General features: G+C 27.9%; 2 protein-coding genes across 19 annotated transcripts in view; both read left to right on the top strand.

Moving 5' to 3' along the window:
- Positions 1–109: 109 nt before the first annotated feature.
- LOC141523966 (poly(A)-specific ribonuclease PARN) lies at positions 110–9,947 on the top strand. Of its 16 annotated transcripts, none has more exons than XR_012478636.1 (13): positions 111–288; positions 664–877; positions 971–1,246; positions 1,367–1,637; positions 1,746–2,094; positions 2,266–2,335; positions 2,417–2,472; positions 2,545–2,631; positions 2,705–2,939; positions 5,480–6,324; positions 7,378–7,779; positions 8,651–8,745; positions 9,180–9,294. XR_012478636.1 is itself a non-coding variant. In XM_074237565.1 (12 exons), exons 1-12 carry the CDS (start codon positions 270–272, stop codon positions 9,779–9,781), a joined length of 1,881 nt encoding a protein of 626 aa, XP_074093666.1. In that variant the 5' UTR covers positions 110–269; the 3' UTR covers positions 9,782–9,947. The 16 variants fall into 16 exon arrangements, 13 of the variants coding, with proteins under 13 accessions (XP_074093666.1, XP_074093669.1, XP_074093678.1 ...); XR_012478635.1 differs by having other exon boundaries at positions 9,175–9,294; XR_012478637.1 differs by lacking the exon at positions 9,180–9,294 and adding an exon at positions 9,114–9,178.
- Positions 9,948–10,022: 75 nt separating this feature from the next.
- LOC141523967 (protein cortex) overlaps positions 10,023–16,803 on the top strand; it is a 49,451-nt gene continuing 42,670 nt past the window's right edge. For all 3 annotated transcript variants that reach the window (XM_074237579.1, XM_074237580.1, XM_074237578.1), the window contains exon 1: positions 10,023–10,221. In XM_074237579.1, the coding sequence (XP_074093680.1) occupies positions 10,156–10,221 (66 nt within the window). In that variant the 5' untranslated portion in view covers positions 10,023–10,155. The remainder of the gene's footprint in view (positions 10,222–16,803) is intronic.

Raw genomic sequence — 16,803 nt, 5'->3', positions numbered from 1 at the left:
AATGGCTAAATTTAATATTTTCCTTGAAAAATTCGACTTACGCGCCATCTGTTGTACATTATTGGTAGTTATTCTATACCTCATACCAACGAATGCTCTTGAAGCGCGGGCTCACCTGCGTCGCATTTCGGCTTCTTTAGTTAACCAATCTTTGTTTACAACTAAATTTTACTGTTACTTTAAATTATATTGCAATGAATTATATTCTACCTTGATGATAATAATCAATAAAAAAAAACAAAAACAATAATTAAAACTATTTAACAATAATGGAAGTAACACGTTCAAGTAAGTTTCATTTAATAACTCATTTTTACAATTGCACATTGCGAATAAGTATTGAACAAATTAAAAAATGAATCATGTTTTTTGTGTTATACAAATTTTAATTAAATAAAATAATGGAAATTTATTTAGTAGATATTTAATAGTTTTAAGAATTTTTTAATTGAATAAATCATGATACTGAATTTAACAGACATCTAACAATTTTTTAGAATATTTTTACAATGAAAAAAATTCAAGAAAAAATTTCCACATGTAAAAATTAAAAAAAATGACAAGTGTGAATTTTTAAAAATATTTTTTTTATAATAATTGATTTGTTATAAAAATTCTAAGAATAAATAAATAAATAAATAAAACGTTAATTTTTTATGACAGATTTCCAACAAGTTTTAAGCGAGCTTGATCAGGTGTTGAAAGATGCAACATTTTTAGCAATCGATGGAGAATTCACAGGATTAAATTCTGGACCTGATGCTAAACCTTTCGATACTCCGTCTCAATATTATCAAAAGTTAAAGTCGGGTTCAATGGATTTTTTGCTTGTACAATTTGGTCTGTCGGCTTTCACATTTGATGTACAAACGAATAAGTACTTAATTTTAGTCATTATTATTATTTTTATTATTGAAATTAATTTAGTTACAAAGGTTTATTTTATTTTTATTAAACTAAATGATTATAGGTACAGTCAAAGGTCTTACAATTTTTACGTATTTCCAAGACCATTAAACAGAGCGGCTCCAGATTGCAGATTTATGTGTCAAGCATCGTCAATTGTATTTTTAGCATCTCAAGGGTTTGATTTTAATAAATTATTCAGAGACGGTATACCTTACTTATCAACTAGTGATGAGGAGAAATTAACGAGCAAATTAGGAGAAAGACAGAAAGCCAGAGAAGATGGTTTGGAGCTTATACTCATTTCAGATGATGACAAGCCTCAAATTGAAAATATTTGGTAAGTTTTAACCGAGACATCTGATAATTTTTTTAATAAATAATTGTAGCAAGAAAAATTTATTTTAAGAAATTATAAATATAATTTTTTATCTAAGAAAATAAAATTTTATATTTTTAGCACCAAAATAGAAGAATTTATGAGCTCCAATGAGGAAGAAAAAATGTTAAATAAATGCAATGCTTACATCAGAAGGATAATCCATCAAGAAGTAAGACTTCGGTGGCCTAATAAAATAAGAGTTGATGGTACAGCTCAGGGCTTGATGGTTTATAAAATGGGTACCAAAGAGGAAGAGAAAAAAAAGGCAGAAGAAAGGCGTGAAAAAGAAAAAGAAGAATTGAAAGAAGCTGTGGGTCTTAGTGTGCTATTGCGGAAAATTGCTGACTCTGTATGTACATGTATTGTTATTATTATTATTATTATTATTATTATTATTATTATTATTATTATTTTTTTTTTTTTTATTTGAGTAATAAAATAAATTTTTATTTTTCAGAATAAATTGATAGTTGGACATAATATGCTTCTAGATCTTTGTCATATAGTTCGTCAATTTTTCGGTCCACTACCAGATTCTTATAAAGAATTCAAGTTACTGATCCACAATTTATTTCCTAATCTTATAGATACTAAAGTACTCTCACAAGCACCTAACTTTAAGGATATTATACCTTCAAGTGTACTGAATTGTATGCTAGACACTGTGAGCAAAGCACCATTTAATCTACCTGAAATAATTCCTGTGGAAAATCGAAGTTATAGTACCGTTGCTGAGACATATCATGAAGCTGGGTTTGATGCATATGCCACTGGATTGTGTTTCATTGCGATGGCCAATTTTATTGGTAAATATATTTATACTAGTATCATTACAGCCACTATGTGTAATAAATAAAATTATAATAATTTCTTAAATATGTATCTAGAGATTCTCTTAAAAATATAGATAATAAATTAATATTAAATTATTTTTATTGTAAAAAAAAAAAACAATTAATATTGTTTTTAATTTTTAGGAGCATCTGAATCAACTCCAGTACCAATGGTGCTTCCTGGTTCAGAGTTATTGAAGCCTTTTATCAACAAGTGATACTTACAATCTTAATATGTTTTAAATCAGCTTTATATTAAATCATTTTTTATTTACTTATTTTTTTTTTTGCGTAGATTGACAATGCTCAGATTAAAAGACTTTTCCTTCATCAATCTCGTTGGTGCGGATCGTAAGTATAAATTTCTACTTTTCATTTAGTGAATAATAATTATTATTATTACAATACAAATTGTATTTACAGCTCAACCAAGCCGAAGTCATGTATTTCACGTCATATTTCCAAAAGAATGGAAATTAAGTAACTTGCATCAACTTTTTTCCCCATACGGTAATTTTATTTTTAATAATTGTAACAACATACAATATCAATGACTAAAAAAAAATTTTTTAACCAAACCTAGGAGGAGCTTTCATATCGTGGTTAACAGACACAACGGCATACGCAGGATTGAATTGTCGTGAAAGAGCTCCAGCATTCATTAAAAAATTGAAGAAAAAAAATTACCGCTTAGGAGGCGCCCAACTCCAAACTTATGCTCACCATCAAAATTCACTGGAATCCTCTTCAGTATCAAACGATCTGGAAGGAGGAAAAGGAGAAAAGGGAGATCGTAAACGAAAACAACCACCTACTGAGTAAGTTAATGTTAATTAAATTATTTATAAATATTAAAAATAATAATAGTCATCATCAAATGGTTTATTAGAATAATTTAAATCGACTGAATGAGAGAGTGTGTTGTGTTGGGTAATCAGAAAAAATTTTAGTTTTTTTCATAACTAAAATTAAAATAAATAAAATTTTTTCCGGGATTCGTTGAATTAATATTGAACTTACTTGGCGAACGAGATAATAATAATATAATGTTCTCTTTTCTTATTCACATTCTCTCATTCTAAGTTTATAATTTTTACCAATTTCTTGTGAGTTTCCTGTACAAGTAACTATTTGCATAGCGTTGTTGACTTCGAGTCGGAATTAATGGCCATTGCGTGGCTCGTTACACGTGTAATATACATCTTTGGATCAGAGCAGCCATTATTTTTTTTTATTTTTATTTTTAATTAAAAAAAAAAAAAATTTCTAATGTTTAGTTGTCGCTTTTAAAAATTGCACTTAACTGAATGGCTGGTCAAATAGGTGAGAGTTTGTCTCTAGCCTCGTTGAATTTAATCATTGAATTAAATGTGACCACCTAGACGATTATAGTTAATACAAATTAAAGCATCTGCTTGTACACATGTACAGATTTATACCAAGAATCATCCATACGATTAAACAAACACGCTTTGTTAGATCTTTTCTTAAGATTTAGCATTATCTGATTTACGCACCTTTACAGTACAGCCGATACATAAATGTTTTTTATTTAAACCATTACATCTTGCTTATTATAATGAGTATGAGATTGGAGTTGTCTTGAGATTAATCTAATAAATAAAATAATAAGATTGAGAAGAAGAAAAAAAAGAAGAAAAAGAAGAATAAGAAGAAGAAGACTAAATCTTAAAATATAAAGAGAAGAAATGAATAAAGAAGAGATAGAAGAAGAATAAGAATAACTTGGAGAGAACAAGTCGAGACGTAATAAAGGTACGCCTAATTATCGCGCTCATTACGATACAAACGAGCCGCGTTGCCCACGTGCGAATAAAACCAACACTGTGTGCCAAGTATTAGAGTTTGATTAGAATAATGCAACATGCAACTTGGATAACGTGCCATGGCGTGGCAAGAGCTTCGCAGCACTCTGGAATGCAAATACAGACGAGTCTTGCATGTACACTTTTCCTTACCTATATGTATATATACATGAGTCACACACGATTAGATACACGCCTCCTCCCCTTGTATACACCGCAACGGCTAAGAAATAATCTTTTAACTTTTAAACTTGAGCATTCACATTTTGCTCTGCTCTATTATTCATACACTCAAGATAGTTTTACAAGAGTACTTTAATTAGTTTATACAACAAATATAAAAAATATAATAATAATAATAACCAGTAAAAAAAAAAAAAAAATTGTTATACATGTATCTAACTTTGATTGTAATTTTTTTAAAATTTGTCACATAAAATTTGTCGGTTTCAGGTTTTCTGAGTATGCGGAAACATCCTTTCCTCTGAATTTATTTACATATGAACAAAAAGTATGTCGCGGGAATTTAAGCTGAGGTAGTCAATTTATTTATCGAGATTTATTTCAATACTCGATAATGTTTAACTCGGTGTTGGACTATCGAACTCGTTAACACCGCGTAGCACTGGTAGTCCTGGTTTTATTGCGTGTGCTAACTCGTAGTCGACTCGTTATCCAAACGTTATCTCACGCGTGAGGCACCCTCGCATTTATATATGTACGTATCGGTATGTATACATATAGGGATAAAATCGCCAATCAATGAGAACCTTTAAGCTAATTCTTATACGATTTCATGTCGTTATTATGCTCGAGTTTTATTACTCGTGTTAGTACAAAATAGTCTCTAATGACAAACTGTTTAATGTATTTTCCCAGTTCAAGTGTTGTATGTATGTTTTGCTTTTATTAATTAATATTAATTAGCAACTTTATAGTGAACTATAAATATAACTGTATTTTCTTAATTATTGACATTTTTAAAGATATAAGCTCATTTTGATGTTACACTCATCAAGAGCTTTCATTTGAGTACCCACATGCATTTTTATATATTTCTCATATATATATATATATATATATATATATATATATATATATATATATATATATATATATATATATATATATATATATATATATATATATATATATATATATATAATATATATATATATATATATATATATATATATATATATATATATATATATATATATATATATATATAAATATATGAAAAATTGATGTGGGTACTCAAATGAAAGGTTTTGATGAGTGTAATGTCAGGATGAATTTAGATCTTTAAAAATGTCAATACTTCTCAAGATACAATGAAGGTACAAAGATACAAGATACAAGATACAAGATACAAACAAGGTCGTTTCTTGAAATAGTTAAATTGCAATTGTTAAAAAAAAAATTAATAATTATTGAAAAAAAATTTTTAAACTGCCCAAAAAAATTATTTAGAAAATAATAATAAAAAATGATTTTTATTTATCAAATAAAAATTTTATTTTATTTTACAGCTAATAATGATTGTAAGGTTATTAAGGATGGCAATAAAAAAGAGCTTACCTAAAGGTGGAGGTGCGATGCCTGAGATTTCCATGCATCATGCGGGACTAGCAAAGAGTCAACTCAGATAGAAGAAAGAAAGAGATTGAGAAAGAGAGAAAGAAAGCGATGAAGCACATACAGCTGCTTGTTGTTGATGCTGCCGCTGGTTCTTTGCTGCAACCCGCATCTCGGCTACGCCCTCGGGATTGCGCGTAATGAGTTCTACACGCTTTGAATATTTTTCCTTCCTCTTTCTCTTTCTCTTCCTCGCTTCGATACATTATTTTTAATTTACCTTTTTTATCTCCGTTTGCCTCTTTTAATAAGACGATACCGGGCAGACATTTACCGGCTGCATCAAATCCGTCTTTTATTTAACAGTAAAGACTAATTAAATATTATTAATCGTTCAGATTATCTTATATCACCTTAAGAAGAAAAAAAAAGAGGAGGAAAAAAAGGAATAGAAGAAATGTATTATTTTTTTATAAATTTATAAAAAATTAACGAATATCAAGAATAGAAACTATTTATATATTTATATATTTTACATAGCTTATGTTAATTTTAATCTTATTCAATAGATAATATTAGCGTGTATAAAAATACCGACAATCATCAGAGTACAGGGATAAGCTGTATTTGTATACAAGACACTACGTAGGCGCCTCATTAACTCTTAATTCTTAATACTTTATTTTATTTTATTCTAAGCAAGGTAGAAACCACCACGTACTCGCTCGTTAACGAAAAGTAACGCCTAGACGACAACTCTCACAGAGACCACGCTGATTGCATTAATTCACAATGTCAGGTCAGCTGCATAATTATTTAATATTTATAAAATTCAAGTGAAGAAATACAATACACATTAATCTTCTACAAAAAGAAAAATATTAATTAATTAATTTGAAAAAAGTGCCATTCGGCCACACCCGACATCGATAGGTAAATTTCTTGTTTAAAAATTGGGAAAAAAAAAAAAAATTTATTAAAAGGCAATAATGTCGTAAAATTTATTTTTTATTATATTTTTGCAAACAACAAATAGATATTTAAAGACATCTACCCAAAAAATAGAATTTTTAACAGATGAAAATAATTTGATGATAAAAGCTAAAAATCAATTTATTCTTGATTTTTTTTTTTTTATTTTTTCAACCGCGAAATAAATTTAAAAAAAGCATCAAAAGGCTTAAATTGAAAAATAGTTCAACTTGAAGATAATTATGTCAATTTCAATATAAATTTAATAGATTTAAGCTATCTTTTACGGCTTAAAAATTATTTGAAGAAAAAAGGCGGAAAAATGTTAATGTAAAGTTTTTTCAAATTTTTAAAATCACGAAATTAATTAAAAAAATTATCAAAACCAGACAAACGATAGTTTAAATTGAAGGTAATTAATAGATTTTATCCATCTATTACATCTGAAAAATTATTTTCACAAAATGTACGAAATTCAAAATTTTTTTAAAAATTAAATTTACAAATTTTTTAAAATTAAATTTATAAATTAATATTAATATTAATGACTTTTGTAAAATTCACTAAGAAGATAATCATCAAGAAGTCTGATGTTTAATAAATTTTTAATTAATTTTGCAAAAAATTAAATTGAAGAAGAAGAAGAAATAATTATCAAAATTAAAGAAGATGATAAAAATAAAAGAAGAAATTTTAAAAATAAAGAAGAAATAGCTTTTCAGTTTTGTATTGGCTACGTACGTGAAAATGTCCCGTAACTTGATACAAAATGTTAAAAAAAAATATATTTATATTTTTTAAAGAAGAAATTAATGATTAACTTTGTTCGCATACCTTAGATGTGTGCTACAAGTTAAAGGTCGTCTACTTTGAATTTTAGAACCGGAAATTAAATTTATCTTGTTGCGGATTGCTCTGGATAATCGAGTCGGATGTAGCTGGGAGATGCATGCCCATATATATTTATACTTGGATGCGTGCGAATCCCGGGCGGTGGCTTTTGAATATTCATAAACCTTGGACTACATTAAGTTAAGGTGGTGTGTCCAGTTGATGCTGCACCAACATTTCCGTACAAACACACGTACATCAGGGTCTCTGGTGCCCTGAATAAATCTTCCATCGGCTATGAAACTTTCAACTTTAATGCTGCTGCTGTTGCTGCTGATATTCAAGTACAACGGAGCAGCACGCTATCATTTTTATGTGTTATTTTAAATGGACAACATGGTCCACAGTTGTTGGGCCAACTTGTTAAGTTACTGACCCGTGAGCACCTCATGTCAGTTTTATGATTTACTATTTTATATTTTATTACCTGTAAATTTATGATTATTTTTACTGTGACTATTTTTTTAATATTTATGCTTATATATATTTATATAAATGGTATTAAAAAAATTTTTTTTATTAATTTAGAAATTAAAAAAAATTTTGGTAATTATTTATTAACATTTTTTATTATTTATTACATTTTTTACAGCGCATTTATGATAAAAAATATCGTGAAAGAAAAAAATAAAGATTTTGATCATTTTTTTTGTCTTAAAAAGTTGGAAAAAATTTTGGCTCTTATTTTTTAGGATAAAATTTCTATTTTATCGTTTTTTTATATATTTTTTTTTTAAATTTGTTAAAATTGTGAAAATTGAATTTTTTTTTTAATTTATTTTTTTGTATTTTAAAAAAAAAATCAATATTAAAATAAAAAAATTAAAAAATTAAAATTAAAATGCTGGACCCCAGTTGTGAATAATTACCAAAATTTTTATTTCTTCAATTAATATTTTACTAAAAAAATTGTAAATCTTAAAAAAATTAATTTTTAAATAATACTTAAACAATTAATCTCTTCATAAAAAATTTAATAATAGTTTTCTCATCAATATAAAAAGTCTACAATACAAAACTCCTGCTCTACAATTTTTTTTTTTACTCTAAAAAAAATCCGCAGACTTTAATAACTTTTTCTTGTGCTAAAACTTTGTTCTAATTTTTTTTATTGATCAATATTAAAAAAAATTAATGAAATATTACCTAAAAAAATTTTCAATACTTTTATAAAAAAAAAAAAAAAACTAACATTTATTTTAAGACTAATTATTTTAGAATAAAAAAAAAATGATTAAATTATATTATTTAATTTCCAGCAGTTGGCGAAGTTGGTCTGCCGCTAATCACCAGAATGTAAATGACAGTCATCCAACGAAGAACAATGATGACGCAGATGGATGGGAATTTGTACCAGGTAGTGTATCTGAAATACTAAAAAAAAAAACATTGCCAGGTACACTAAAAACTAATAAAACTCAAATCATACAAATAATAACATTTGTAATTTTAGCAGCTCTGTTTTCTTATATTTTTTCTTCAAATTAAATCATGTATCAGTGCATTTCTTCTTTTTCACTGCCACATGCTTCTGTTGTGTATTTTGCTGATAATACAATAATGCTGGATGCGTAAATATATAGACACGTCATTAACTGTTTAATAAAAAAATAATTACGGTTAAGAGAATAATTAAGTGCGAACAAGAGCTAAGTTAATTAAGAAAAGTATTGCTGCAGTACATACACTTATACATTTATATATTTTTCTGTGTCTGCTTCTAAGAGATTGTAGTATTATCTTCTTAAACTTTCGCGAGGCGGCGATTAATTACAGTGATTAAAAGTCTAGATAGACAGAGATCTTCAGACGACGAAAACAGCAACAACAACAACAACATCAACAACAACAACAACAACAACAACAACAACAACAACAACAACAACAACAACAGCAACAGCAATGAGCTAGTACATATAATAGTACAGGACAGCTTTTCTCACTTAACTATGGCATTTATTGTTATTACAGTATTTAAGTGAGCGTTTTATTTTTATTTTTTCATTTTTCATTTTTTCTATTTGTTCTACTATTTTTATTTCTTCAATTAATTCCGACTATTATTATTTGTAATAATTAGAGAACAATCTTTCCAACAAAAACTTTTTAATATAAAATTGTATGTTTTTTTTTTCTGTGCTTTATTTAAAATTTATAAAATATATTTATAAAATGTCACAATATTTTTGGATTAAAAATACATTTTTATTTCTTCACAAATATATTTTTACATTAATTTTATATATATATATATATATATATATATATATATATATATATATATATATATATATATATATATATATATATATAAACCCTGAAGAAAAAATTTAAAAAAAAAAAGATAGTTAATTATTTATTTTCTGTGCAGGCAAACGAAAGCGAAGAAATAATGAAACTGAAGATGATAAAAAACAAGAGGACAATGGACCAAAATAATTTTTTTTTTACATTTAAAAATGTATTTTTAAATTATCAATTATAAAATACTTCAAATTATTTTATTCGAATGAATAATAATAATTATAATAATAAACACACAAGAAGAAATAATACTAATCCCTTTTACTAATACTTTCTTATTATTATTTTTATTGTCTACGTTAAAATAGAAAAATTTTAGTTACGACTTACTCTTCAGCCAAGGAACCTCGTAATTTTTTTTTATACTCATTAATAAAAATTTTATTAGTTAATAATTAAGTAAATTTATAATTATTTTTAAAATATTTACAAGTGATTTAGGAAATTTATTCAGTGCTCCAAGATGTTTCGGGATAATATTTCGTTCGGATTTAATCGAACGCTTTTTCCAGAGAAAAACGTCACAAATGTAAGTACTGAAATTTTATAAATTTATTTATTTTTTTTTTTTTAAATAAATAAATTGTCTCGCGGCAATTTTACTTGATGATAACAATAAAAGTGATGATTATCGTTGGACACTTTTGGGATTTCTAAGGGCATTGCGTTTATTAAAGACAAGGCACATGCCGCATAGAAACCCCACCTCTGCCTCAACAAATTATTTCTATTATTATTATGAGTTTTACTTGTATACCAATTTTGGCTTTTACAAGGCTGATTGTCTCAGTGTCTTCACATATAGTTTTTTTTCTTTCTATTATCATCGTATGTTCCTCGCTTTTTTATATTCAACACAATCTGTCAACCCTCATCCACTTTTTATTATCAACATATTCCAATATATTCTCCACTTTTTTATTATCAACATTTTTTTTTTTTTTTCACATATCTTTCATTACTCTCGATGCGGCTGTGGACCGACTTGTGCTTTCTGTACTGCATTTACCCTATTCCTCACCTCTTTCGATCGGTTGTTGGAATAGTGGCAATGGGGAAACCACAGAGAAAACCCATGCCAGTACAGTTCGGCTACCGGAGCGACCCCCGGACGGTTGATGTTGGAGCTATTCTAACAACCGTCGGGGCTCGAACCCTCGCCTTACGGCATGATGTGCGAGCGAACTAACGGGATAATGACTTAGTCCGCTAGGCCATCATGCCGCTTACAAATTATTTCTATTTTCATAAAAAAAAAAAAAAAAAACCTAGAAAATTATGGAATAATAAATTTAACAGAGATTTAAACATTTTTAATAATAACTAGCAACCTGTATTTTCTGAACTATTGACTTTTTTAAAGAAATAAGCTCATCCCGATGTTACATTCGTTAAGAGCTTTCATTTGAGTACCCACATGCATTTTTGACATATTTTTCATATATACATATATATAATATATATAAATATATAAAATATATGAAAAATTGAAGTGGGTACTCAAATGAAAGGTCTCGATGAGTGTAATCTCGGGGTGAGCTTATTTCTTAAAAAATGTCAATAGTTGACAAGATACAAAGTCATTACAAAATAAAAATATTTTTTATAACAATTAATTGCCTGTAAATTTAACGATCATAAAATAATAAATTATTATGATTAGTGTCAGTCTTATCTCTCAATAAAATCCTTAAAAAAAAAAAAAAATAAAATGTAGCAACTTTTAATCATAAAATTAGTAATAAAAATTAACGAGGTTTTATTAATAGTTAGAGATACTAGTGAATAAACTGGTACAAGGTGTACCGATTAATAGTTGTTATTATTTGATATCCCATGGCTTAAAAGGCGAGGCATAAATGAGCAAATAATAAATAACAATAGGAAATAGTGTATAATAAGCCTTGGACATAGCGGCAATAAATAAAAAGTACTAAAAGCTGTTGATGTGCTAAATATTTCTGTTAAATTTTATAATTGGGCTTGGTGCATGATTTTTGCCGATGAATTACGCTATTGAGTTCGATAGTAGCGGAGTTGTATGTTGGTTCGTGTATTATTGGATATAATCAATGCACCAGAGATAAGATAAAAGCTAAGTAAGGTGAAAGGAGTGGTTGGTAAAGCTAAGCCGGTGGTTCTTGTATTAAAGAAGAAGGAGTTAAGTTGAAGGAACTCAATTAAATCGAGTTGCATTGCCGATGACTCGGAAATTTCACGGGGAATTATTCGATCTCCTTGAGTAGTTTATTTTATTTTATTTTTTTTTTTTTTATGCATTTAATTTTTATTGCGCTTATTTTATTTAAGTTTCTTATTCTCGTTAGATTATTTTTATTATTTTTACTCAGTTATCGGCGATATTAATGATAATGCGGTAGATAATCAAAATAAAGCTGTAATCGAGACTAGCTAACAGAAATGTTATAAATTTAGCAATCCATTATATTATCTGATGAACGTATTCTTAATTGCTAATTATTTATCCAAAGTGCCAAGCCTGTTTAATGAGTTGAGAAAAAAGTGCAAGAGATTAAATGAATAACAAGAAGAAAGGTTCAGGGAATAGAAATAAGTAAAAAAATTAACAACGTTATCCTCTTTCACGCTTATCGTAGTCTCTCTTTTTTGCGCCTCGTTAACGACGCCTCGTATAATTGTCACTTGCTTAAATGTTACAGCCACAGCTTACAAATGTCTTTTATAGAATTTAAGCTCGTACTTAAATAATTAGACTTATTTCTATATCATATTCGTACGAGAAAGGCGAATTAATAAAATAACGCCTGAAGAAATCTGTTTTGTCATGGTAACTTTAAACTCAATAAGATTATGTTATTGTCAAGAATCTAATTACTTGTTATGAATGGTAAAATAACGAGTTGCTTTTTTGTTGTAAAGAAAATATCTTTTTTTTTTTTACAAAAAGTCTCGGTTGTGGTAAGTATGATGGCTTTATTATAACAAGATATTTTTTTTTTAAATAAATTATTATTTCTTCAGAAGAAATAACTTTTTTTGTAAGCCAGCGGATGTAAATTTTTTTTTTGTGATGTGATTAGTGAAATTTTTAATAAAATTTCTAAAAAAGGTTTTTTATTTAAACGGCCTTTTTTACAATACTTTAATTTAATTTCAATCTTAAAAAATGTCAAAAATTAAGAAATGACCTTGTGTCTCGTGAAATATTGACATTTTTAATGATATAAGCTCATCCTGATGTTACGCTCATCGAAACCTTTGATTTGAATACCCACATGAATTTTTTATATATTTTATATATTTCACAAATATGAGAAATATCATATATATATATAAAATATATATGGAAAAATCCATGTCGGTATTCAAATGAAAGGTCTCGATGAGCGTAACATCAGGATGAGCTTATATCATTAAAAATGTCAATATTTCACGAGATATAACGTCATTTCTTAATTATTGACATTTTAAATAAAGGATTTATCAAAAAAATGTGTAGATAAAAAATTAGCTAATTTTGGAACAGCAATTTACGATAAATATTTTTTCGAATAAAACGGTAATAAAGTGGATATTTATTGTAATAATAATAAAATTTTATTACTATAATATTATCGCTATATAGGTAATTTAAAATTCTAAATGCTATGAAGCATAAAAGTACATAAATTTGCTTATGAAATACAGGAAATTATATGTAAAGCGTATTAACTACTTTGACTGTAATTATCTTCAGGAATTTGGAAGAAAAGGAAAAGGAAATATTTAAGCGTGCAGATAAATTAATAAAATAAATTTCTTTAGTTTCTGCAGAGATGTTTAAAAATTTTCCAAAATTTTTTACCGAAAATAAAATTATTGAGACATTTTATTAAATTATAACAAAAAGAAACTAGAAGAAAAATTACACATAGGACTTAAAAAAAAAAAAACATGATTAATAAAATTTTTCTTTGTCAAATAAAATAAAAAAACTGGTAATTTATGTTGTAAAATAAATAATTAGATAAACAAATTAATTAAACTCATTATCGGATAGGTTTCTTACCTTAAAAGAAGACTACTTTTACGGAAATAGTCGGCAGTGTGTTTGAATAGTATTTAAAGTAGTATTTAAATAAAACAATCCTTTTATAGCGTGTTTGTTCTTTTTAGGTTTCTTCTCATCTTTTGTCGGCACTTTTACTGCTAGCGTCAGTAGCTAACTCAGCGGGACCTTTAACACCGCTCGTAATAATTAATAGTCTATTAAAGCGCGCATCTCTTTGTTTCTTCTTTTAAATAAATAAATAAATACTAAAATATACGAAGAAGCTGATGAGTAGAGTGTACCAGAGGCAACTTGGGACTTAGCAGGCCAGTAGAATTTAATAGCAGTCACCACGGGACCACTAAGGCCCAAATCAACCCTAGTTACTTTGATTAGACTAGAAAAATTTCTAAAAATCTTTATAAATTTATAAATATATATAAATTGAGTATAAGCGAAGTTTGGGGTCAATAAGTGACTTGTTATTCATCCTGGATAAACTCTGGAGGATAAGATGGTGAGATAAGTGAGGCACTGGATGTGTATGAGTCGGATTTGTTAAGATAGCCATAGCCATGCACAGCAGAGCTGGTGAACTGGTCGACTCTGGTTGGCACGATTATGCTTTCGTATCGCTGACGATTATCAGGATTCTGGATTCCAGCGGCTAGTATTTATTGCAAGTGACACGACGCACTTACGGGCGGTAGAGTGAAAGAGAGGGTTTAACCATTTCTGGGGGATTCCTCGCTGCTATTATATGTTCTTGTACTCTTCTTTACAATAAGGCCACTATTTATTCCCTGATCTAAACTTTAAGGGCCTACTATACATATATGGATGGGGGATTATTTTATTTTTCTCTTTTACTTTCCCAGATGTTATTGTTCGAGATAAGCCTGGATAATAAAGAGGTTATAGGTTTGGGTTAAAAATAAGACAACGCTCAATATCTTCTCTGTTGTGATATTAATGTCAGATGTTTTTGTACCAGTTAATCTTTAAATAATAAATTTTAAGTGTTCTGAAATCCTAAAAGATGAAATATCTTCTTTTTAAATTTATTATTTATTGTAAAAAGAAGAAATATTTAAATAATTTTTTTTTTAATTTTGCTTTGTTAAATAATAAATTTTGTTAAATTACTCTGTACTTTATCAACTATTGACCTTTGTTAAAATATAAGCTCATCTCGATGTTACACTCATTAAGAGCTTTCATTTGAGTACCCACATGCATTTTGATATATTTTTTATATATACATATATATAATATATATAAATATATGAAAAATTGATGTGGGTACTCAAATGAAAGGTCTCAATGAGTGTAACATCGGGATGAGCTTATATTTTTAAAAATGTCAATCGTTCTCAAAATACAAGGTATTAATAAAATTTTGCAATTATAAAAAAAAAATTTTTTTTTCATCTTTTAATTTTAAAATATAATTACAAATTTTTGAAAACTTCAAAATTTCTTAAGAAATTTTTTTTTTTTATTTTTAAATAAATTTTCTAACAAGTTAAAAAATCCCACAAACAAAAAAAAAGTATTAAAACCGTGATGAATATCCATCCAGAATTAGTTACGCTACTGCATAAAATCCAGTCGAGGTTTTTTTTTTTTTATTGGGTTGCTGGCGCGTAATATCTTGGAGCAACTATCGACTTACTTATGATTATGCTCTTTAACTAAACAAGGAATAAAATATCCATAATAATGTGCATAACTAAAGCGAGATAGCAAGCGTATGGATTTCAAATGATAGTAGCTATTTTCAATAATAATTTTATTCTCGTAGAATAAACTTTAATGCCAGAGCAATAATAATTATAAAAGTAAAATAATTATAATTGGTCATTTAAGTAAGTACCTACTTCAAAGGATAATTCTGTGGCTCTATAAATGTCTTTAAGGCAATTACAGACATTAACATTTATTTAATAGTTATTAACTTAACGTCTAGCCATACAAATTTATAATAATTTTTTTCAATGGCTCAAACATTTGATACTTATACGCAAGCGCATCTAAGAGTCGAATCGCGCATGAAAAACCGCTTGTGTCGTTTAATATCCACACGTATACACACAAGTGACACCATTTTTATAAATTTTCTCGTCCCGATCACACACAAGAGTTCAGATCTTTCGCACAGTCTTTTTCTTGACTTTCTTCACCCGAAAATCCAAAATAAAACGTCTTAATTTGTTGCAATTGATACGAGGCTCGATTAAACGGATAAATCACTCGTCAAATCGAAAATTAAACGAAGAAATAATTTTATTTGAACTGGATGAAATCCGCAGGATCGTTTTTAACGCTTGTTCACGATAAAATGAGACATGGGATGGTGTTAAGTAAATGTGTGTGTTAGTGGAATATAGAACGCGTATGTAGCATGATGTGTAGATGTAGACTATGGCTAGTAATGGGGTGGTGGTCGCAGTACAGCGGACGACTCAGTAGCAAGGGGAGATGAGAGAGGAAAAAAATTTAAAAGAGAGAGAAAAAAATCGATGGAGCTCAGGCTGCTCTCGGCAACCCTTTTAATATTTTTTTCCTCGATAGAAACAAACGATTAGCATTTTAATGTATACATCATCCCTTTCTGTTGGCCACACCTTCCGAGCATCCCCATCGGCCACAACCGGTGGCCTATGGGCTCTGAGGTCCCACAGTTTCTAATTTAGCGTCGTATGGCGGGGAAACTTAGACTTCTGGGCTCTCCATCTCAGACAGGGAGGCTGGGAACGGAGGCGGAGATTCCGAGGGGTGGAATTTACTAAGGGGTGTGAGTTTACTTTTTTAAGTATAAAAGATGTAATGGCTGACTCATAACGGGACTTACTACTCTCTGATCTTGATTTATTTATTTTTAATCTTTTTTTTTTTACATTGAGATAAAATTCATTTTAAAAAAAAATTTTAAACAAATTTATTTATGTAAAATTTTATTTCTTAGATGAAGAAATAAAATTATTTAAGAATTATTTTGGTCTAGAAATTTGAATATTAGCCTCATCCCCTAATTTCAATATTTACTATTTCATAAAAATCCGAAAAAATCAAAAAAAGTATAAAATATTATTAATA

The sequence above is a fragment of the Cotesia typhae genome, unplaced genomic scaffold (assembly GCF_013202065.1).
Source record: "Cotesia typhae breed Kobodo isofemale line unplaced genomic scaffold, CoteBio_Ctyphae contig_22, whole genome shotgun sequence".
NCBI lineage: Eukaryota > Metazoa > Arthropoda > Insecta > Hymenoptera > Braconidae > Cotesia > Cotesia typhae.
The sequence above is the reverse complement of the archived record's forward strand: the minus strand, read 5'-3'. Positions and strand labels throughout refer to the sequence as shown.

What these genes read in the sequence shown, in the direction of transcription:
- LOC141523966 (XM_074237563.1), top strand. An exon ending in CAATCTCGTTGGTGCGGATC is followed by an intron (nt 2,473 to 2,544) that starts GTAAGTATAAAT and finishes TTGTATTTACAG; the next exon opens with CTCAACCAAGCCGAAGTCAT. An exon ending in CGAAAACAACCACCTACTGA is followed by an intron (nt 2,940 to 8,647) that starts GTAAGTTAATGT and finishes TTTAATTTCCAG; the next exon opens with CAGTTGGCGAAGTTGGTCTG.